Source organism: Rhinolophus sinicus, linkage group LG07 (assembly GCF_036562045.2).
Source record: "Rhinolophus sinicus isolate RSC01 linkage group LG07, ASM3656204v1, whole genome shotgun sequence".
Classification (NCBI taxonomy): domain Eukaryota; kingdom Metazoa; phylum Chordata; class Mammalia; order Chiroptera; family Rhinolophidae; genus Rhinolophus; species Rhinolophus sinicus.
Window position 1 is genome coordinate 23,385,221 of NC_133757.1, and position 25,260 is coordinate 23,410,480.

The 25,260-nt window shown below is 35.3% G+C and overlaps 1 protein-coding gene across 4 annotated transcripts in view; it reads right to left on the bottom strand.

Annotated features, from left to right (window-relative positions):
• SLF2 (SMC5-SMC6 complex localization factor 2) overlaps nt 1-25,041 on the bottom strand; it is a 37,858-nt gene extending 12,817 nt beyond the window's left edge. The window contains exons 1-14 of one of the 4 annotated variants that reach the window (XM_019724921.2): nt 24,731-25,035; nt 22,051-22,094; nt 20,868-21,598; nt 19,438-19,495; nt 14,641-15,629; nt 13,590-13,660; nt 10,741-10,863; nt 10,172-10,339; nt 9,091-9,193; nt 5,448-5,523; nt 4,510-4,651; nt 2,939-3,041; nt 2,033-2,209; nt 329-426 (exon numbers count right to left, since the gene is read on the bottom strand). In XM_019724921.2, coding sequence (XP_019580480.2) covers nt 329-426; nt 2,033-2,209; nt 2,939-3,041; nt 4,510-4,651; nt 5,448-5,523; nt 9,091-9,193; nt 10,172-10,339; nt 10,741-10,863; nt 13,590-13,660; nt 14,641-15,629; nt 19,438-19,495; nt 20,868-21,598; nt 22,051-22,094; nt 24,731-24,870 — 3,023 coding nt within the window. In that variant the 5' untranslated portion in view covers nt 24,871-25,035. The other 3 variants (XM_019724923.2, XR_012498457.1, XM_074339174.1) reach the window with 3 other exon arrangements.
• Nucleotides 25,042-25,260: the final 219 nt, after the last annotated feature.

Sequence of the window (25,260 nt, forward strand, 5' to 3'; positions counted from 1 at the left end):
CCTACTGATTGACTGAAGAAAATCTATTTTACTGATGGACTTTCTTTTTACTAAAGCAAAAAAAAAAAGCTAATTAATTCATTTCCATGGTATGTACCATCTACATTAACTTATCAGGTAAGCTAAAATTAAAAGTCAAGAATATTATAAAATGATCTGAGTTCATTATCAGAATCAGGGTGTCAATGCCTTTTCCCACACCTGAATATGGAATAAAAGACTAAGATCTAACTTTCAAAGAATTGTGAAAGGAAATAAAGGACCCAAAAGCATCTCATTAATGTAAACATTATACTTTTCTTAATGTTTAATTCTCACTTTTTAATACCTTCCACGTGATGTCCAGTTAGGGACCAGCTGTACCAACCACAGAAGGTTGTGGGGATGACTGGAGAGTTCATTTATGGCCAGACAGAGTTCAGACACCTGAAAACAAAGAACGAGTTTTCAAAAGGTCAGTGGACTCAACCATCCAACAGACTATCCACACCTTCTTGCCATAACAGAAGCATTATTACAAAAAGCTCATTTTTAGAAATAGCATGGAGTCTAGTGCCTGCTAAAACATACACAGTACACAGATTCAGTTTTATCTTAATCTCTGTAACAGATAGGAACAGATACATTTATCAGAATTTCACTTGGTTTTCATGTTTTGTGTTATATCATGTCTATGTGTATTTAAACAGTCCTTCTTGGAAGAATAAAGTGACCTAAATACAAATACCAGTTTCCAAAGGTGTATAATGAGTTATACAAGATCATGTATCTTCCTGACCCGGGATTTCTTGCCTTTTAAGGATCCTCAATTATTCCAGTATTTAAAGTCAAAATACCCCAAGTAGGGGAAAGAAGTATGGGATGAGAGTAACAGATGAGACAAGATTGAGTATGTCTTGATAATTACTGAAGCTGGGTGATGGGTCTTCAGGAGTTCGTTACACTCTTCCCTCTACTTTTGCTCGTTTGAAATTTTCCACCAAAAAAGGTTGAAAAATATAATTTAAAATAATCTAACAAAAATTGTACATGTTTAGCTTCAATATGGCTGCAGAAGTTCAACTCAAATTCTTATTGTATGTATGACTCGCTCCATCATTTCTTTTTTCCCCCACTTCTTCTGCCTCCCCACTGCATTGCAAGCTTTTGTTTCAGTCTAGTTGTGTAGGACACAGCTCCCTGGCCCCTGCTGGTATTATGAGCCTTGTGCTCCCCCGGCAGAGGCAGTCGGTCGCCAGTTGTCAGTCGGCTGCTCACACCGGCCACCGGCCACTCATGGTAGCACATGGTAGCCCACGGCATCACACAGGAGCCCACAGCTGCTCACGCTGGCTGCTGGCCACTCACGTTGGCTATCGGTCTCTCCTGGCAACACATGGTAGCCCATGGCAGCACAGCCCGTGGCAGCACACAGCAGACCGCAGCAGTCCATAGCAGCTCACGCCAACCTCCGGGTGCTCACGGTAGCCCAGCTCCAGGGAGAGCTGTTGTTCACAATCTCAGCTGCAGAGGGTGCAGCTCACTGGCCCATGTGGGAATCGAACTGGCGACATCGGCAATAGGAGCACGGCGGTCCAATCACATGAGCCACCAGGCTGGCCCCATCATTTCTTTTAGGTCTCTGCTCAAAGGTCACTTTAAAAAGGCCTTCCCTGACTGCCTCATCTGAAATAGCAGAGCATCCCTGCCTGGCTACTCTATCCATGTCTTGCTTTATTTTTATTTGTAGCCGTTTTACAACTTGACATAATATTATAATCTACATATACTTTATTATCTAACCCTCTGACTAGAATAAAACTGCCATGAGGGCAAGGGCTTTGTCTTTTTCACAGCTGTATCTCTAGAACCTACATGCTTGGCCCACAGTAAATCCCCAATAAGCACATTTTGGGAGGGGAATGAATAGTTTTAGGGAAAATTCAGTTATGAAGATCTTAACTGAGCTTTGACACTGTTCTGCATGCCCTATGAAAATCAAATTGTGATGTTATACAAAAAAAACCAATACTAAACTTTTTAATAATGTTACCTTTGTGTTCCAATCTCTGATGTTTTTCATCAGGTTTATCAGGAGGCTTTGAAAGTCTACTAGAGGAATTTGCTTCAGCTGTTTTTCCAAACTCATTTTAAACAACATTAAAATCAGCAACATTATTTCCTGATCCTGGTAACCTTCCGGATGTATAGATGTACATAAGCCTAGAAACTTTGAAACAAATACAGACAAAACAAACTGAGATATAGTTTACTTGAAGAATTTAAAATAAAAACTTTATAACAAAAAATGCAAGAGAATTGTGTAGAAAATAAAACATCAGCTGTCTAGAAAAAAGAAAGCCAGAAATACTGTCAGTAGTTGAATTAGATGATAAGTATTTTCTTCTGTATATTTCAATTTCAAGATTTTCTTCTTAATGGTTTAATATCATTGATTTGATTCAGCCACTAAAAATGTTTTAAAATTGTTATTAATTCTTGATCACTAGGTACATTGTAATATTTTTTCTTTGCACATCGTAATTCTAAAAAATTATTGATTTAAAAAATATCAGTTTCATTTATAGATGATGTAATATAGAATTGTACACCTGAAATCTCTGTAACTTTACTAACAATTCTCACCCCAATAAACTTTAATTAAAAAAAAATAATAAAAAATAAATAAATAAAAAATATTAGTTTCAAAAGGCTTCTTGGTAAAGGTATTCCTAGAACTATTTTAAACTTTTAATTCTAGCCTAGAGATCCCTTTCACTCCTAATATTAAAACAAAAATAAAACCAGCAAAAACAACCTTTAACCAGGTGATTTCCAGAAATTGCAGAGACTGGAAATCACCTGGTTAAACACTAGTGATTTTGTTTTGAAACCATTAACCACAAAACTAAATGGTTCCAGCTCTGTGCTAAAGACATACAAAATAATTTTTTCCTACCTTAACCACATTTAAAATGTTGGTTTCAGGAATAGTTGAAAAAATTGGCTTAGAATAGGAATCTTCACTTCCTTTCCCCCCCAATGTCATCTGTGTTTCAGAACTATAGAAAGGTGAATAAAGCAACATGAAATTAGATACAATATAATTATTTCAAGAAATACTGAACAACAAAAAGTTTTATTGAGGTATAATTTACATACAATAAAAGAAATATGCCCATTTTAAGTTCGATAAATGTATATACTAGTGTAACCACCATCCAAATCAAGAAACAGAACATTTCCATTACTCTCAAAACTCCCTTCATGCTAGATTCAAGCCAATCCACTATCTCCCACTCCAAGTAAACACTAATCTGATTTCTATCCCTATGCATTAGTTTTTCCTTGAGCAGCTTCTTTTCATAAGGTACTATCCTCTTGGTGTCAGAAAGCTACATAGAAGGTGGCTCTGACTACAAAGAACTCATAATATTTAAAGGCCTCATAGGCATGGCATAAAGAAACTGCCACAGCAATATAAACAATTCTAAGTACCCCAATTTTAGTTGAGGTAATCAGTGAAAGTTCATGGAAAAGGACACATGAACTTGGCCTTCAAAAGAGATGATATTTTGTTTAATTTCTTGAATAAATACCTTCATATAGTTAAAAAGTCAAGAGGTACAAGGCACTGAACTGTATGTTGTAAAGAACTGTCCTCCCAGTCCAGACCTTCAGCCTGTCATTTCCCCTCCATCACTACTAGTTTTAATCTTTCCTTCCACAGGCATTTTATGTATATACAAATATATATGAATATTTGCCCCCTCCACATATTACAAATGGTAGCACACTATATACTATATTGTGTACATCTCTTTCTTCACTTAATATGTATCTTGGAGATACTTCCATATGTGAAGAACTTTCTTATTTTTTAAATATCTGCTTGGTAGTCCTATGTCCCTTCCTAGCAATACAACCTCGGGCAAGTTACTTAGTACCGTTCCGTGACTGACTCACTGGTAAAATGGGAATGAAAATACTATCTAATAGTTGTAGTGACCACTAAATGAAGACTATACACTAAGCTCTTAGAACCATGCCTGGCACATAGTAAGCATATGTGTTAGTACTTGTGATCATTATTATTAATGTACCATGATCTGTTCCCTAAAGATGGACTGTCTTTTGCTCTTATTAGCAGAGCTTCAACAAGTGAGACAGGTGATATTTTGCAGGTGAGGGATTAGCGTGAGGAAGAGCTAATGCAACAATGGCTAATATGAAGGAACAGCAAGCAGAGCAATTTGGTTAGAACAAAGGCAGAGCAAAACAGAAAACAGGTCAAATATTACCGCATTTTTGAATTTTAAAAAAAAGTTTTTATTTTTTTCCCCATTAAGTATGATGATGGCTTTTAGCTTAAGACAAATGATAAGAATGTATCTAATTCCAGATCCATTTCAACTTTGAGAGATTTAAAAAAAATCAAAAATGGATATTCAACTTATCAAATGTATATTAACTGTTCTTATATATTGTTTAAAAGAATGTTTTGGCATTAGTTGTGAAAAGAAAACTTACATTAGATTGTCTTCATTGAAGTCTGGCTGAAGAGTCTCCAGAGGAAACAAAAATCTGAAATCAATTCCCATATTGAAAAACACAGCTGCTATATCAGACAATGATGGGATCCAGGGCCAAGCTGGTGAATCACTGAAGGTATCTAGTTAACAGAAGACAGCACTTTATCCCAAATCCTGCGTTCACAAACCCACAGTTGTAAGGTGATAGGTCTGCATGTGATTTTATAGAAATTAGTGATTTTACAGAAATGAAAGCTTATGATATGTTAACAATATACTGAGAGTGATCATACAGTCATTACAAATTTTCAAATAAATATGAAGGAAATGACATTTATGAACAAAATATATGAGAGTGATGGATGAAAGGGCATAACTCAAAAGGAAGTATTACATTTTGAAGACTGGAAATAACAGTGGTAAAATATTAACTATCATTAACACAGGAAGATTTTAACATCTTCAGTGCCTATTTGTCCCAGTCTTCAAAACAAGTGAGACAGGTAAATCATTATGCTTATTTCATTGCAAGGGATCTCAAAGGTGAGAAAGCAACTGTCACATTTTTGCAATGGATACTTTCAATCTCCTCAGTGTGTAATCAGTACAATACTGTTGCTCACCAAGAGGCAATTAAGTTAACTGACTAAATAAATAAACCATTTCTATTTACCCAGCACAGTAAGCCAAGACTTGGTAAATATCAGGTGAGGACTATCATTTGCAAGATCTTATACCCTTTATCTCAATGCAACTAGAATAATGCAGATACTGATTTTTGATTGGAGTTTCATTTCATCATTAAAGATTTTAGATTACAAAAATAATTTTTTATTCTATATTCCCAAATATCCTAACTTTTAGCAATATGAAAGAGCCCATGTACACAGCAACCAATAATTCACAACGTTAATCACAGTGAATTTATATACTCACCATTTCTAATTGTTATTTCCATCAATGTACTTAAAATCTGCATGGACACAATACAGTCTGTATGAACTGACATCATCTGTAATAAGTAGATAAATGATAGAATATTAAGGGAGAAGAAAGAACATGAGCATTTACTATTTGACAGGCACATATAAAGGTATTTTATGTGCATTTCATTTAATTTTATAACCTTATATAAAGTGGTCATACAACACATACTTGAGCAAATAGGCTCAGAGAGATTAAAATAACCTACCCAACGTAATGTATGAGGAGTTAAGAGTTTAAATCCAGGTCTGATTCCGAAATCAGGGCCTTTTTCATTTTAACATGCTGCTTGTTTTCACAACTTTCATTTATAATTAGATAAATGTAACATTTGAAACTATTAAAAAAACCCTTTCTAGTTCATATTATGCCACGAAACCCCAAAACCATAAAGGAAAAGGGTGCCAGCTTGATCACAGGCAAAAATCAAACCATAAACTAGTAAAAATATCTGAAAAGATATAATATGCAAATTAATATACCAACATACTTTTTAAAAGATGTTCAGTATCACCAGTAATCAAAGAAATACAAAGAAAAATGACAAGATACCATTAACTGACTTTAAGATGGAGACTTGATAATACCCAGCGCTCACAAGAGTACTAGGAAAGAGGTAGTACTAGGAAAGGGTGAGTGTAATTTGGGAAAATTTAAAAACTAAGTTGGTAATACTTATGCAAAGTTATTGTCCTTATACTTCGATCTAGTCAGCCTATTTACATACCAATTTATATGCAGAAGCATATAATTAATATAATTTTACAAGACAATTCTTTGAGAACAAAAATTCAAGTTTAAAAATGTTTTTAAAAAACCATATTGAAAGTAATTTTAAAGTGGTTATATATAGAGAAATATACTGTATTTCTCTTTCTCTTTTGCTTTGGAGCCATGGATTATGATTATAATAAATTTAAATCTAAAATATCAGAGGAAATAACCCAGACTGTGGCTTCAGTCAGGCATACATACAGCTTGTGTCATTTCAAAATTATCCTATGTAAATGTCTTTGCTATGATGTTTGTGTTTTATGCTCTGCCACTAGGAGGCAGCACCATTCAAAGACATGTGGGACAGGACAAGTTTCAGATAACAATCTTGTTGCCAGGGTGATGAATTCTAAGAGGAGCAACACAGTACTTGAGTAAAGTGAGTTAAGTGAGTGAAGAAGTGTATACAACAATCTAATGTCTATCTATTAAGACTGGGTTAAATAAATCATGGTACAGCACTACAAAGGAATACTATAAAGCCATTAAAAAGGATAACATATCTACACTGAGATAAAAACATTTGATAATTTATTGTTATCTGAAATAACAAGCTATAAAACAGCACATATTTTGTGTATGTTGTTATACTGCAATCTATGTACACACAGAGAACAATCTAGAACACATTAAAATTTAACAGCCTCTGGAAATTGGGAGTTCATCCTTCTTTTTTATTTTAATTTCCTTTCTATTTTACTTGAACATCTCACAATCAAATGTGAATTCCCTCTGAAAATAGTAAAAAAAAAAATAGTAAAGTATCTTTCTGGTCTACTACATTTAGATACTCATGATCAGATCATGAAGATGCAAACATTTTACTTACATTATAACAATTAAATTCACAAAATATTAGATTGGACTATAGCATTAAAGTGAATTCTGACATACTTTGTTAAAAAACACTTGTAAGTTGGTAAGTCTTTCCATTATGAAAAGTGTACTTGGAATTGGAAAGGAGAAATGAGTGCTTTAACACAGAAAAAGTGCTTAACGAATGATTATTAGTTTGGTTTTCAAAGAATAAATAAAGAGAGTGTAAAAAAACTGCTTACACAAAGACAGGCTTGTATGTCATCATTAGGATTTTAAAGGCTTAATGATGGGCCCACATCAAGATCAAAATTAATATGGATGAACGCAAAATCTTACTTGCAAATTTAAGAAAAGATGTATTACATAATTAGAGAATACTGAAGCTCTGGTGTGAAAGCAAATGAAGTTTTGAATTGTAATAAACAGAACTATGTGGGAAATGGGTAAAAGTCTCACTGGAAATGTCTGGTAAAAAAGACCTATGTGGGACATATGTCCATATATGGGGGGAAGGGACAAATACTTTAGGAGTGACACTGACAAACTAAAGGTCTTCAGAAAGATGATCAGTAAAGGGACTGGAAATTTAGTGGCTGTAGAATGTTTAGTGTGGGAAGAGATAACGGCCATGATAGTTGTCTAAAAATAACAGGACAGTTAAGACAGATGAGGCATATTCTGGGAAGCTATAGAAAAGATAATTAGTACCACTAGATAAAAACTGTAGGCAGGCAACTTTTTATTTAATTAGGACTGCTAAAAAAAACGACTGGGGTCTAAGTAGCTAGCTCCTAACCACTGGAAGCAAATGCTCCTGCCCCATAGTCTGCATCACCTGTTATTCTCTTTGCCTAGAATGCTTCTCTCCCACATAGTGGCACAGCTCATTCCATCACTTCAGGTCTCTACTCAGACCACACTTATCAGTAAGGCATTCATCAACTGTATATCAAATATATATATACATATATATATGTATGTTTCTATATATGTATATATATGTGTATATATATACATGTATATACATACATACATACACACACACACACATATATATATATATATATATATATATACACATATATATAGAGAGAGAAAGAGCAAACTTTCCCACCCTGATATTTTTTATATCCACCTTAGCCTACTATTTATTCATAGCACTTACCACCTTACATAATAAACCTATAAATGTCCATACACACATTTATTATCTGTTTCCTCTTTACTACAACGTGGATTTCATGAGATCAGAAACACTGATTTTTTTTATTGCTGTTCTCTCCAGGGTCTGGCACAACTGGCACTCAAAAATGCCACTTGTGTGAAAAAAATGAATGAAAGGCTGCACTGGAATACCCAGTTCTTGCCAAATATGAGGTTCTTTGAAATAATATTTTAAAGCCCAAAATAGAAACTCCATGTTTGTCTCATTTCTCACTTCACATATGAGAATTATAGTAATAGTTCTCTGATACCACTCATATTTATAAAGTTACCACATAGATAGTATAAAAATTAAGACAATTATTTAAGTGGACTTAAGAATTAAATATGAATGGGGAAGAGAAACACTCAGTTGGATTTGCATACAAAAAAATATGTGAGTGAGAGGAAATATTAGTATCTAAGTCAAATCCTAGAAATGTATGCAGGCTGGGGGGAAAAAGGGTAAAAAAAACCCCTCAGGTATGTAAGCATTAGAAGACCTCCTCTGAAGCTATTATAGTGATTTACCAATGTGATGAAATGTCTCAGGTACAACTAACATTAATGACATGTTAGCTACAACTAACATTATCCTGCACACGACCTGCATTAGCATTTTCTTTATAATCTCTTTACATTGACCCTTTTGCCTATTCTAAACCACTGAAATCATGGGTTTGATGTGCTACATTAGGTTTTTTCCTCTAGTAATGTGCAAGTAAGATTATATCTAAAAGCTTGTTTTTAACTGGGAGATACAGTAAGAGGCAATTATACCCCCAAATATTTCTCTTACCCGAAACAGCCACTTTAACACAGGTACCGGACACTGGACATAGTGATAAGCAGAGGTAAGGAAGCCTTGTGTTGTCAAAAAAATCTGATCTGTTTTTCCTGATCTGAAAAAATACAGTAGAATCAATATGACTGTTACTTTCATGGCAAGAAACTTCTACCACCTTCACATATGACATAATCAGGGAAATGAACAAGCAAACCATCCTTAAGTTCATGGAGGTGGGATGGATGGGTTCCTCATAAAAGAAATTCAACTGATGGCCTGAAGCTGATCCAATCTGTTGGTTTGTTCTAGATTTATCTGGTGAACAAATCTACATTAGTTGACAGTGTTGAAAAGGAGCCTATCAAGTCTCAGGACATCATCTGCTTTTGCCAGCTTGGGTTTGTACTTCCATAAAATTCAGCACCAGAATTGATGTGATTTCTTTGGATCTGAGAGACCATGTACCAAAATAAATTAGTTTTGTATTAATTTGAGAGAAAAGTATTGTGGTCGTGACTGCTAGTTGCCTTTCCCAACATCTATCCTTATGTTTCCTCTTGGTAACTAAACCCTGATTTTTAGCTGGGCACACTGGCTGCCTGAACTAAAAATCACTTCTGAGCCTTCCTCGCAGCTGGTATGGCCATGCTAAGTTCTATGTAATGAACCATAAGTAGAGATGTTGTGTGGGATTTCTGGGAATTTGAATGTAAAGGCTGGAGGAGCTCCAGTAGCACCTGAAGCAACTAAGTGCTCAAGACGATGATGGAGATTATATGATGAATATAATCTGCACTTCCTACCTCTGAACTCTTTCACGTAAGAAACAAACATACCTCTTATTTAAGCTTCTGTTATTCTGTCACTGTTATTATATACTGATCTTAATCCTAACTAATAAAGGCATGTGATGTGCCCAACGACTTATCTTACACTGCTTCCTATAATTAAATAATAAAACAAAAAGGACAATAGTAAGAGGATTACGAAATTGGATAGTTCATAATAGAAATTAACCTTTTAGATTACATCAGTCAGAATCTTAGAGTAATTTTTATATATGAAAAAGTGAAATGTCTATTTTTCTACTTACTTAAGAATAAGCTTTTCTACAGCACTTTGTCCAATAAACCCAGAGTCTCTTAAATCCAAGGTATACTGATTGAAAATTTTTCCAGAATTGAAGAAATTAAATATTTCTTCACCTGGATGATGATCAGGAATAGCATCAACTGTAATTGAAAATCTCTTTAGAAATTCCCTGAAATTAAAAAAAAAAAAAGTTACTGAATACCAAACAGTTATATGGCATATAATTTTGTATTTCAAAGTTGGGTGCAAAGCAAACTTTTCTTAGATCCAATGTTAATCCCAGATTAGAAGACTAGCAAGACAACATGTGTTTTTCTTCTCCCACTTTTTACTAGTTGTCAGTCCAAAGCCACTAAATGTGTCTGTGTGAAGAGAAACAATAACCAGGAGAAAAGATAAACGATGTAAAATTGGCCTTAACATTTGCCTTTCAAATCCATCACAGATGGATTAGAAACCCATCATAGATTATCTACTAAGTAAATAACCATCAATGGCCCATTTATTTTACAAAAACAAATTTTAAAATGTATAAACTTAATAGGGTATACACTATGAAAAATAGTGTACCTGTGCTCTTCTAAGAGGCCATCCTCATCATCTGTGCTGTCTTGGTCTCCAATTCTGATTGGGGATTTAATGCCTCGGCCCTGCCTTATGTCTTCCTGTAGTTGCTTCTGCAGTTCATCTAGCCTGAGAATTGAAAGAATGTTATAATCTATGGTTTGCCCTAAAAATATATCAACGTGGCACAAAATACAAAACCTTTGGTTTATGTCTAACAGCAGCACCAAGGAATACTTTTATTAAGTACCTGTCATAAGACAAACTTTATATACACTATAGATCAAATCATGTCTCGCAAACACATCACGATGTACGACAGAGTATACACTATTTTCACCAAACACAGAAAACCTATTTTAGGTATTAGGCTTTTACCCAGCTAATGGTATGGTATTAGAACAGTGTTGCATCACATAAAAGACTTGAACATTTCTTTACAGCTAGGACTTCAAGAATGATGTCCAAATCACTTAGAGAAAGGGGAAGGAAAAATGGCAAAGAATAAACATCACTAATTTGATTATTCCCTCTTATCTTTAATGCTCATTTGACTTCCAGGAGACAACAACCTGATAATGTTAACTAGGCTTTCTGGCAGCAGTAGTCATTATCATTACAACACATGACCCTTACTAAGTGAGCACTTACTATGTGACAGGCACTGTACTAAGAGCTTTAAGTATTAACACTTTTAACCCTCATAATAACCCCACGTGGTAGTTTAATAATTACCCATTTTATACATGAGGAAACAGACATTAGAAAAGCCTATTTGCTCAAGCTCACAATGCGAGGAGCAGGGATTCAAAGCAAGAGAGTCCAGTTCTAAAGTCCTTGTTTATACTGATTTACCAAGGTTAAGTTATTTTAACCAAGATCCTTGTTCCCACCCAGCTCCAGCCCCATAATAGATGAGTATAATACAACAATAAATGACCAGTAAATGTACTGCTCTATCAGTACAGGAAAGAGTCAATCATCAGAGCAAACTACCACCTGCCTTTGGTCTGTGCAATGTTCAATTTTAAATAAGCAACTTCAGATCTGACATCATAAATTACATGAATTCATGAAACGCTTAAAGAATTTTACAATAGAAACAATTTTTCTAATTACATTCAGAGAGAACACTTCTGACCTACTAAGTATCTGTAATTCCTATAGCTGCTAGCTACTTAATTATCAAGTTGGAGACACATATATAACGACTTCAAGCCAGCTGAGCTTTTAGTGAAGTTCTCTGGGCTAGTTTCAAGGATATTCCTTGAACTAGTAAGGAATGTATTTTCCCCCTCTCATTAGCAAAAGCAGTTTGCAACTAGTCACATACATTTCATTAGGGTCATTATGATCCTCAAACTTTTTGATTTCTCTGTGTGTGCATGTAGGAGGGTGTCAGTCATAATTCTAAACATCTTCCTCAAAAGAGTAGCTTGATATGGAAGTGACATGTTTGGTTATGCTGGTTTCAAAACTTGGCCTAGACAAGCATACAAACATTTAAAAAAATTCTACCTATGCAAATGACAAAAAACCCAAACAACTCAATTAAAAAATGAGAAAAGGATCTGAATAGACATTTCCCCAAAGAAGCTATACAAATACCAATAAGGACATGAAAAGATGCTCAACATCATTAATCACTAGGGAAATGCAAATCAAAATCATAATGAGACAGCACTTCATACTTGTTAGGATGGATATTATTAAAAAAACTGAAGAATACCAAGGCTTGATAAGGATGTGGAGAAACTGGAACCCTTGTGCACTGCTGGTGGAAATGTAAAATGGTGCAGCCACTACGAAAACAGTATGGCAGTTCCTCAAAAAATTATGCAAAGAATTACCATATGATCCAGCAATTCCACTTCTGGGTATATACCCAAAATAACTGAAAGTGGGTACTTGAAGAGATACTGGTACACCCATGTTCACAGCAGCAATATTTACAATAGTCAAAAAATAGAAGCAACCCAAGTGTCCTTCGATGGATGAACAACATGTGGCATATACATACAATGGAACATTATTCAGCCTTGAAAAGGCAGGAAATGCTGACACATGCCACAACATGTATGAACCCTGAAGACATGCTAAGTGAAATAAGCCCATCATAAAAGGACAAATGCTTACAATCCCATTTATATGAAGTATGTAGAACAGTCAATTTCATAGACAGAAAGCAGAAAGGTAGTTGTGCCAGGGGGATGGGATGGGAGAAGGAGGAGTTATTGTTTAATGGGTATGGAATTCTGGTTATGGAAGATGAAAAACAAAAAACAAAAACGTTCTGAAGATGGATGGTGGTGATGGCTGCACAACACTGTAAAGGTACTTAATGCCAGTGAACTGCACATTTAAAAATGATTAAAATGGTAAATTTTGTTACATATATTTTATAACAAAAAAGTACAAATTCTACTAGTGCTTTGATCAAGAATTTCAGCTATCAGTTATATACTTGCAGTAAGCAGAAAGAAATTTACATTATTAGCAGTATACCATAAAAACCTAGAGCTTCTGATCCAGCCGATGAACAAGAATACCTTAGTTCCAAAACAGTTGACAGCAAAACTTGTAATAGTACTCGCACAAAATGCATGCTAATGTCTCATGGTTTTGGGGGTTTTTTAGGGAGATATATGTGATTTTAATAAAACCCCATGCACAATTAAATTTGATGAAAAGCTTGGAGAATGCTAAAAAGTAGTAATGAGTACGGGAGTCTGCAAGAGCAGAGAGTACAGGTACACCCTACCCTGCGGTCAGTTCAAGACTTTTTAAGGTGAATTAAAAGCCAGCCACACAAATAAACAGTATGTTAAATTAAGCAAGGTGGTTGTGATGCTAACCTTTGTGTGTCTTCCTTTTCCTTCACTAGACGCTCTAGAGTATTTGTGTAAGTTCCACTATGAATACGTTCCTAAAACAAGAAGAAAATTTAGAAATACTTTATAACAGATCTGAGAAAAATTGGGATGTTTTAAGTTATCTACAGTACTAAAGAATTATTTTCTATTTCAATAACCGAGGCCAGGAGGATACCTCTCTTAAAAGAGAATTTTCACCATCATGCTTTAAATCTAGTATCTCGTATTGCAGGCAATTTGATTTTACCATCTATTAGGAAAGGCACTCCTTATAAAACCCTGCTCGCCTTAGGAACTGACTGCAAACACCCAGGGGCTCCATGGCTACCCTGTCTTTAATTTTAAATTTGATTTTAGTGGAATCAAACTACTAATCTGTAGGTGTTACCATGGAACATTAACACCTTCCCCACCAAATTTTACAGACATATTAGAATTTAATTCAGCTTATTCCCAAGATAGAATGAAGCACTTTATAAATAAAATTGCACACCACAAGTAACAACATTTCTACACTCTACCTTCATTTACAGCAGTGGTCTCCAAAGCAGGGGGTGTGCAAGGTGATCCATTGGGGTGCAGGAAGAAAATAATAGAACTTCTATTTATATGGAACTTCTATAGAAACTCCAGTAGAACTTAGTCTATAGTAACTTCTACATAACTTCTATAGGAAATTACTACTTTTTTCTTCTTCCTTTAAATTCTGTTTTTGCATATGCTTTATAAAGTACATAGAATAGTGGTACACGTATTAATCTATAAGTATACATTATTATTGGGGTGCATGCTCAAAATTTTTTTTACTAATAGAAGTGTGTGTGATCAAGAAAGTTTGGAGACCACTGATTTACAGTAATAAAACTAAAGATATGGGAAACCCACTAACCAAACAAGAAATATACCAGTTCCAGACCAATTATGAGCTGTACCATTCTGAATTTTAAAATAAGTGTTAATATTCTATCCCTCTTTCACTAATCAAACCACCGTTCCCTCTTCAAGTAAAGATAAATGTTATAGAACTACTTACTGTATAGTCTGATGACTGAGAGCTAAGCCCCTTGGAAAGAGCAGGAGGCTTTCCTGTAGATGCAGGAGTCTGATTGAAGTTCAGAGCCATTATTTCTTCCAGTGATTTTAATGTTTCTTCTTCCTCATCACTGTCTAAATTGTAACCTAAACTTTCTTCATCACTATCAAAATCACCCCTTAGTTTTCTTTTCAGTGCATTGCTACCTGCATTGAAATTTCCTGAACTCTTTTTATCTGAAGGGGCTTTATCTGAAGGTGCTGTAGGGCTCGGGCTACATGGCACAACTTCCAAAGCAGCCGGGGGAGACTTTGTAGGAGTGCCATATTCTGAACGCAAAGATCCCCCAGAAATTTTCCCTGAAGATACATTAGAATCATCAGCCTTATTAGTCTTTGCTTTGTGTTCCTTATGTGTGGAGGACTCTGTAGAATGCCCAGAACATTCTTTAGATGAGGAACGCTCTTTATCTTTTTTAGGAACTGGAAGAGTGCAATTTTTAGTATTTAATGGTGCCCGAGAGGAACCAGCATTTGGAACATGGGGAAGTAAAGGTAGTTTTGTCTCCTTTGATGCCACAGAGCTAGCAGTTTTGTTTTTCTGAAGGTTGCTAGCTTTTTTAACTGCAGACTTTTCCTGAGGTAAAGGTAAGTGGGGTTTCTGCATCTTAGTCTCTTTGGTACTTGCCACACGGATATGGTCACTATTCCTGGAAGAATGGTGGCCAGAATTTGAAGGTGCCAAGCCTGCAGAGGAGCGATCAGCTTCTTCATTCGGTTCCTTGGCTATATCTTCCAAGCGCAATACATCACCAGGTGTCTTCAGTGCAATATGTTTTATAAATTTCTCTCTCTGATGTGGTCCGTCAGGACGCTTCTCAAGGAAGGACTCTTTTGCTTTTGGCATTATAGATTCTCTTGTGCTTTTCAGATCTGAGTCCATAGAGTTCCTTTTTCTTTTGTCAGGGAATTTATTCTGTTTAGAGCCTGCTAAAATTTAATTTTTGCCAGATTAGTGAAAAGTATATTGTCCTATCTTAGTAAAGTTTATTCAATGAGTGTCTATAACACCCTGACAACATGTTTAAATTCTGTAAGTTTAGGCGGAGATTAATTACCATATGGAATGAAGAAAAAGAGTTAATACTATCATTTATTTATTAACTGATAAATATTAGTCAGTCCAAGAAATTTAAAGCTAATGACAAATGTTCATTTTCATTCCAAAAAGTTTACTACCTAAATAAAATTAAAGGTGTCACTCTCCAAAATATAAAAAACTGCATTTGTATCAAGGAAAGGATTCCAAAGGCACTTTCCCTCAAAGTGCATATACTCTTTCTTAGACCAAGGACTACCTGGTTCCAGAAATGCAACATTTCTATATCTAAATTTATAGCACCTTAAAACATATATACAGTAACTAGTTGAAGGTAAATTTTAATTTCTCAATTAAATAATTCATCCAAGTCTTTCTCATTAGTATGTAATTGTTTATTCTTTCCCATGTATCCCTCTAATCTTCAGCTGTGTTAAGGGTTGAATTGTGGCTCCCAAAATATGTTGAAGTCTTAACTCTCAGAACCTCATAATGTGACCTTAATTAGAAATAGGGTCTTTTACAGGGCATAATCAAATTAAAATAGGGTCATTAGTGTGGGTCCTAATCCAATGAATGCTATCTTTATAAAAAGGGAAATTTGGACATAGAGACAGACATGCAGAGGGAAGATGCTGTGAAGACACCCAAGAAGATGCTGTGTGACTGGAGTGATGCATCTACATGTCAAAATATGCCAAGGATTGTAGGCAAACACCAGAAACTAGAAGAGGTAAGAAAGGATTATCCCTTAGACTTGTTAGAAAGAGCATGGCCCTGCTGATAACCTTAAGTTTGGATTTTTAGCTTCCAGAGCCATGAGATAATAAATTTCTGTTGTTTTAAGCCACCCAGGTTTTGGTACTTTGTTACGGCAGCCCTAGGAAACTAATACAAGCTGTGTTAGGCGATCCATCCAGAAGCACTTTAATAACCACATATATTTGAATTAACCAGTTTTTAAACATTTCTTATTGTGTTTAAAAATGTGATTTCATTAATTTACTTTTAAAATTCATCATTCATTAGAAATTTACTATTTATATAATTAGTATTTTAAAAAATTAAAATTTCCCTAAATCAAGTTTCCTTCTGCACACGGACAGATCCTCCATGTCCCCAAATCCTCAGACTAAAAACAAAAATAAACAAAAACCTCAAGAGCTAAGCAATTATTTGGATACCTTGATGAATACATAATCTGGAAAATTCAATTTATAAACAAATGCCCCTATCTCCATTCTTTTACAGATATCTCCTTTTACCTGAAGAAATCATTCATGCCCACTCAGTTTTCTGAAGTTAAATGCCTTGTAAAAGCTGACAGGGGTCCCTTATAGTGCACGATGAGAAATCAAGTAACTATGGAAAAGACAAGATTCGGGGCAGACTTAACACTGATTATATAAAGTTTGAGGGTTATAAAAGAGAGCTACAGAGCTGCCAGTCTGAGCTTTATTCCATTTTCCTTGAGAAGTCAGACAATTTATATACAGCTAGTAATGAGGAGAAATTCCTGCTTTATTCAGGAATCGAAGACTTATCCAGGAGGATAAATTGGCAAAATTTAGGAAAAATCAGCTTATTAAGAGCTTTTAACACCTAGAATTAAGAGGAGGGTGAATTGGTACTGCAGGTAGGCTCCCTTTTTGCAAGCTCTCTAGGGCACTGGATTAACTGCAAAACTTTCATGATTCTTTTTGCACCCCTTGTACAACCTGCAGACTGAATGTTTTATATTTCAAATATCTATTGGTATATAAAACACTCAGATAAGATAGGAATTGATTTTGTAAAAAGAAAAAAAGGAAAGATCCAAATCCTTATTAATAGAGGATTGGTTATTAACAAATTATGGAATAAACTAGGGGTGGATTAAATTGGACCTCAGAATTCAGCCAAAAGATGGGGCTCTGGAAGACCAAAGAGTCAAATGTGTACACTACCAACACTTCTGAAATCCCAGACCGTATTTGTGTGTGATTAATGAATGTGTGATTATGTATAGCACCATCAGAACTGATAACTGTAATAGCAGTGATATGAATAAGACAACCTTTAGATTATTAATATCTATTCACTATCAGATAAAGATAAGCATTCTTTGTTATCTAGAGTGAAAGAAAAATCCCCTTATGTCTTTTATATTGTTGACAGTCAACTAAAGTATAAATGTATATTGATTAAGAGTATAATACAATTATGAGGATTATGAAAAATATACAAATTAGAAATAAAAATATAAGTGAAGGCAACCATCTTAAGTCTGACTCTGAGAATATGTAGAAAGCATCTTTTTCAAGCAGTGTTCAAAAACTTCAGTAATGTGGGATTATATAAATCAAACTACTTCAGTTAATACTGATAAAATCTCATGAACTAAAGATAATTTTTATCAGTCATTATCAGAGGGAAAAAAAGCTGAATAGCTTGGTGGCAACACCACCACCAGCAGCCCCCTATACTGACAGAACTGGCCTAAAAGTATTTTGTTCTTCCATGTACCTCAGTGTCAAGTAATCATTTATTTAGTATCACAAATGTGTAACACAGTGAGGACAGGAGCAATCTTATGGCTAAGAAATTATTGTTCTTGTACTATAATGTCAAAATTCACTAAAATTTGATCAATGTTGTAAAAATTAAATAAAATTTTAAAACCACATAAACTTCAAACCTTCCTGTATCCTAGAAGCTCCTTCTATGACGGTCAAGTATGATTTCAGACTTGGCTAAAGATTGATTTTAACACTCAGGATCACTTGGTCACAATGCAATGCACCTCTAGAATATATAAAACATAGAGTTTTACACGACACCTGAAGAATGATGAGGCAGAACTCTCTCTCTGGACCTGTTTTCTCATCTCCAAAAGTAACCACCTTATACCGATGTGAGGCTCAAATAAATTAAAAAGACATAGAACAGGAGGATATGATACACAGTAAGTGCTCAATAAATGTTGGCTATTATCATTATGTCCAATGTATCTTACTGAGTATGGAAATTTGTAAAGTTCATTTTTCAATTTTCCGTCATAGCAGAAAAAAATTCGATACACCAAACTATTAACAGTTATTATTTCAGGGGCCCTTTCATTTTCTGTGTTATAAATTTCTGCAGCGTTTGAATTTTATACTGTTCTATTTTCTAGTTTAAAAAAAGATAAAGATACTTTAAGAATTACTGAATTAACAGTAGCTATTTGTTATTATGCATTTCTCAACCAATAGATACTAAAAGTACAAACTAATATCATGTAGGTGTCCTTGAAATTTGATATTAAAAAAGGATCTTTTTGAAATATAGGAAACATTGTTTTGGATCATGGTAACAGTTTCAACCTTATACAAAGCATCTTTAATAAGAAGCCCTCAGATAGTCCAAAATTCCAAGAATATAAGACTATGCTTAATTGTAGCCAAGGATTCAGAAGTAGAACACTGAATACCAAAATGAGAAACACACTGTTAAGAACTCTTGAAGAAGGCAGAGAACAGTCAAGATAAACCACAGGTTATACATACTCAATTCAAGGATATTCCTTTTGAATATAATTTTACCAAACTCTAAACTAATCTGAGATTAGTTTAGTTTTCACCCCTAAGAAGGGAACTGCATATTTAAACAAATTTGCTTTAAAAAATAGTGCCATTAAGATGCAAATTTAAAAATTCATAAATTTAATTTTGATTCTACCTGAAGCAGGTTCCCATGAATCAGAGGACGATCTTTTTCTTGAGAGATGTCCATTTTCCTATTAGCAAAATGAGAAAAAATTAATTAGGAGTTCAGGGAAATAAAGAATATGCATTTTTCTTCCTAACACTTAAACACAGATTTCTAGATTGAATAAAATAAGCACCTACATTTGGAGGAAAAGTCAAATTTCTATAATAAAATATTTTAAATTCGTAAGTTTTATCATAAAAACAAAGGGCATTTGTATCATAAAAATGTAACAATGCCATAAAGTCAGTTTTCATAATGCAAATTTAGATTTGTATTAATAACTCAAGATTAATATTTTATTAGAGCAGTGTACGATTATTTTGATAAAGAAATAGTAAGCCTGATATTTGCCAATCAAATGGCTACAACTCACTCTTTAATACTTCTGTTTAAGTACTGATATAACAGCAAACACTGAAATCTTATAAAAATGGACCAAATATTACTAACCTCTATTGATCATTAGCAAATTTCACTGGTAAAGGCACCAAACTCCTTGCAAACCGTATGAGTTTACAAATGTATTTTCCAGCAACATATAATGCAACAATCTCCATTCACTCCTATAACGTCAGTTTGGTTTATTTTTGGTCTAGTATCTGGTTTTAAAATCTCACAGCATTTCAACATAGTACTTTCGTTTTATCTGATCTTCTGTATTTGCTCTGTACATAAAGAATCTCTTTGAATCACATATACTTAACAACTTAACTTTTCAGGGGAGAGGGATAGCTTTTACGCTAATCTAAGTTTGGTCTATTCTCAAAAGAGAAATCTGATGAGGTTAAAATGCATTTGGATAGTTTTCTAAGACCCACACTCAATTATTTTAAGATTTATATACAATCTAAACCAAAGATCCTCAAACTTTAAAGTGCGTTAGTATCGTCTGCAAGGCTTGTTAATCGCCAACTGCTGAACTCTGCCTCTAGTGTCTGGTTCAGTGGGTCTTGGGTGGGGCCTGAGATTTGTTTTTCCAGCAAGTTCCCAGGTGATGCTGATGTTGCTAACCCAGGGGCCACGTTTTGAGGACCTCTATTCTAAACTACTTCCTGCTATTTTTGATTTCCCATTCCTCAAGTATGTCCCTTCAGCACAGCCTAATTTAAACATGACTATACTTGCCTAAAAAAAAAAAAAAAAAAAAAAAAGAATGCTTACTTTCCTGATTAAGAAAGATCTTTGTTCCTGGTCTGAAAAAATTAAGGGCAAGAAACACTGCTTTACTGAGTTTGATGGATAGTTGGAGAAAACCTAATGAAACTAGCTTCTATATAAACTGTGTATCAGTATTAACAAAAGATACCAATGTGATGTTAACAATTATTAAATATTTTTAGATATAGTATCTAAATATAAAGCAGTAGCCAAGCTAATTCAGTAATTATTGAACATACCAGGTTTGAAAGATTACTCTTTCCAGGTGTGACATCATTTTGTTTACTCTGTTCCTGCCTCAGTTGACAATTTCTTCCTATACTAGAGGATTTTAAGGAAAGATTGCTTGCTTCTGAGAAAGAATTTTCTGAGTTGATTCTCTGCTCCATTTGCTCCCGTCTCAACTTTTTTTGTTCTCTTTCTTTGCAGTAAGAAGCTAGAGACGACTGGAACTTAGCTCCCAGTGGGCTCTCTGGGTGGTGCCTGGATAGGCTGCTCCTGCTGCTAAGACTTCTGGAAGTGTTCTTGAAAATGTCAGCTTCTGTCACTGTGGCCTGCTTTTTGGAATCTGCATTGGTTTTGCCTCGATCTCTGTCATTCTTCTCCCTGCTATTTCCATGAATGAACAGTGACTTCCTTCTCTCTGGAGATCGATGTTTTTTCTTTAGTGTCTTCACCTCTTTTGACAAGTGATAGGGAGGAGGAAAACAGACTTTAGTAACCATCTTTGGACAGTTGGTTAGTGACATATAAGGCCGACATGACTCATGTACACCACAATCTTTAGGGTGCTCTTTAACACCTCTCATGAAAGCCTCTATAATAGGACTCTTTTCTGATGGCATCCTTTTGGGTTTAAGTTTTTTTGGTGAGGATAGTTTCCTTTCAAATTGCTCTCTTCCAGTGATGGACAAACCACTTCCTCCATATTTGATGTTTGATTTTTGTGGAGAATCCAACATATGTTTGTCTAAATAGTCAATTAAAACACAAATTGCATGTTATTAAATATATACCAGTTATTACATTTTGTGTAAGTATTTAGATTATTAACATTTAAAATACTAATCCATCACAAAAAATTTCAAATTGATTAATTAGAACATAAGTTCCCTTTTATAATACCATGTAAGTTCCTTATAGCTCTATTTATGAAATAAGTTATTCTATCAGAGAATTAAAATAGTATGCACTATGAAAATTATTGACTGGAATAATTTTAAATGTAAGAAAGCATAACAACAAAGTTTTTCATGTTTAGAACATGTTTATCTTTGTATAAAACTGCATTTTCATTATATTTTCAATTTTGAACACTGTGTTTAATCAACTTAATAAGAATTTAGAGATTTTAAAATTGAATCCTTCTCCCTCCCCCACAAAAAAAAATCCCACAAAAAAATGCATTAATAGTATACATACCTTGTTTTGAAGCTGATCTGAAGAAATCTATAATTGACTGCTTCCTGAAAATAAAAGCATAACTAATATGGTATCAATAAGCAAATATTAAAACCTCAATAATTCATATTAAGTGGAAAACACTAGTAGATTTATAGAATAGAGGCTGGATTTCACTACCTGGTTTAATCAAATTCTGACAATGGCAATAATGCTTTGATTATAAAAAACTGAAAATACAATTCACCACTTCTTGTAGGATTAAATTTATAAAAGCCCAACTGAGGCTTATATATAGTACTAAAGTGACTAAATTGGAGTGTGCATCTAGAGAATTGGTAAAGTGCTTCCTAGGAATGAAAAGCTAGATGTTACATAGAATAAAAGATGTTGAAAGCATCTGATCCTATTCCTTGATATATTTACTCACTAGTACAAAATAAGGCTTAATAGATGTTTGCTGAATGAATAATGGAGATTGTAAAAACTGAGTAAAACCGTAACAGACTCATAACCAGAATAGATGGTAGAATGGCAATATGGGTGATTTGGCTGGTCTGGTGAGCCAGATGAAGAGTGGCTAGGCAAAAGGCAGAAAGGAACAAGCATTAACCTTATACACTACAGTAAGATGCTAATCTAAGTAACAGCAGAAATTGGAATAAGTCTTCACAACTAAGTAAGTAGTATTTCAAAATCTTAAATTTTTAATTTAAGAATTCTTACGATTATTTACAACAATAATGCGCTGCCTTGGAAAAACACCAAGAGAAAAGGAAGAAAGTTAACAAGTAAACAATAACAAAAACCAAATTAATTTTTAAAGACTTCTGCACCCTACAATGGACACAAAGTGAAACAGGATCATATTACCAGAATGTGTACTCTGATTTGTTCATGTAGTTATTTGTCAGCTGCATAAAGAGGGATGTTATTATGTGCAGAGCAAAAAAATTAACTTTCTGGCAAATTTTGCTAAAATGAATTTATTTTACTGAAAGAGAATAAGCCATACTCTGTAAGTTTATCTAAACATTTATCCACTATAAGGTTGGAATACTCAGAGAAAACTTGGAACAATCCAAGACCCTTGAAGGTTAAGTTTCTAAATCTTGTCCACGTTACTGGCCACATTAAAAGAGTAATGCCCATCTTTAATGGTTTACTGAGAGTTTACAATGTTTGTTTGAGATGTTGGTAGAAAAGCTAAGTGGTTATTAAATGAATATGAGTGATGGAAGAATCTATGCATTTGGTTTCATAAATTATATCAGGCAAATTAATTCCACGAGAGTAAAGAAATGTTAGAGGTTCTGTAAAGCACAGCATGATGCCTTCAGTTATTGGTTGAGGAAAGAGAGACGGCACAGGATTAAGAAGCAGTTAATGAATTCAAAACAAGATAATATTAAATGCTTTTACATTAATTAGTAAAAGTAACACTATATCTCTTTCCTAAAATATTAGATCCCTGGCTCCTTTTCAAGAAATATACGAGAGAAAATGGTTTTGAGTAAACATACAAGAAATTTGTAAAATAACTATGAATGTACCTTTCAAGAAAGAACAGTTTCCTACATTCATATGCACAGAAATGTTATTACTTATTTATAACTAGTTTAAAAACTTGTGCTTGCTTCAGCAGCACATATACTAAGAAAAATCTGTAACAGCTCACAAATCCTTATCTGAAACTTTTGCAGCCAAATGTATTTTAATTTGCTGAATGTACTGGATTTTAGAAAGGGGGTAACTTGGATGCAATATGTAAAGCCCCCCAGTGGGGTCTGACACTGCACTCTGTAAGCAAGCTCATTAATATTTCTCCAGCAAAACTTATGATTACTTACACTTAATGGGATAAAGACCTTATACAGCTTCCATTAATTCGAGTCAGGTTTGGCTGCCAAGTAAGATGTGGTGCCAAACCTATCGAAAACTTTGGGTTTTCATACCTTTCTGACTTTCAGAAATAAGATAAGGGATTGTGGACCTGTACCACAATATTAGAAGATAAATTTACTGTTAAGCTTATGTTACAAGCTTTTAAACTTAAAATAAAAAAGACAGTACCAAGTGCGTAGAGAATGTAAATACGTTTTATTGTCAGAGGACATCATTTGAGGAACTCCCCATCTCATCACATAGGCTCCCACAAAATGTTTACATAATAACTGGCCTCTTGGTGAGAAGTAAGAAACTGGAGAAAACATATCACACGCCAAATATGCATTTTCTTTCAAGTATGAATTACCGTGTATATTGAACTATAAAGTAATTCATGGAAGCGTTTTCCTCATCACATCTTACATAATTTCACCCACATGACAGAAAGGTTTGTACCATTAAACCACTAGGATCAGTAAAACTGACAACAGAAACCATGTAAATATGCATTAACCGGTTAGGGCCCCGGGTCCAGCTATCGTAAAGGACAAAAATTACGTTCTACCTGAGGCGGGATCTCCCTAGCCACCTCGGAGGTGGTCACTAGACCGAGGACAGCGTCCCAACTACAGAAAAGAAAACTCGAACTCCCAGGAACCCCTGCGCGAAGGCGGGGCGGGGGTTTGCCAGGCCCCGGAAAACAGAGGCCTGAGCTCGCGGAGGATGGTGGGAGCTGGAAGAGCGGCCGTCTGCGATCCTCCCTCATACCCTTGCCCCCGCGACCCGGCCCCTTCTCAAGCCCTCCGCACGGTACCTTTCCCCAAGACTCTGTGTTCTCTTTCCCGCTGCAGCAGGGACGGTACTACCCGGTCTCAGATGACAGCGCGGGGGCGACGACCCCGGGGCTGGGGATGAGGGGAAACCTGGTCTAGTGAGCATGCAGCGCCTTGTCATGTCGGCGCCGCTGGCGACGGCGGCATGAGCTGTGGCTGGAGAAGTTGGGTGCGTGGTTGCCGTCTTGCTGCTGGGACTCCGGGAGGCTGTCGGAGCGGAGGTGGGCGGCACCCCCTGCTCTCTTCATGGCGGTTCTCTTTCTTCGGAAGTGACTCCTGTGTGAGCGGGAAGGAACCTGAGGACCATCAGGGGGCGGGTCTTACTTGAAGAGTCGCGTTCTGATTGGCTGGCACGGCGGTCATTGCAGTAGTAGGGCAATAGAGAGCCGCAGCCACTCAGGAGAAGGAGGGATTTCGGGAAGGGGGAGGGGAGAAGGAAAACCGCCCTGTCGTCACGTGTACAGGGGATGGGGGCGCGCTGCCGAGTCCCCGCCGCGTCAGCCTTCGCTGG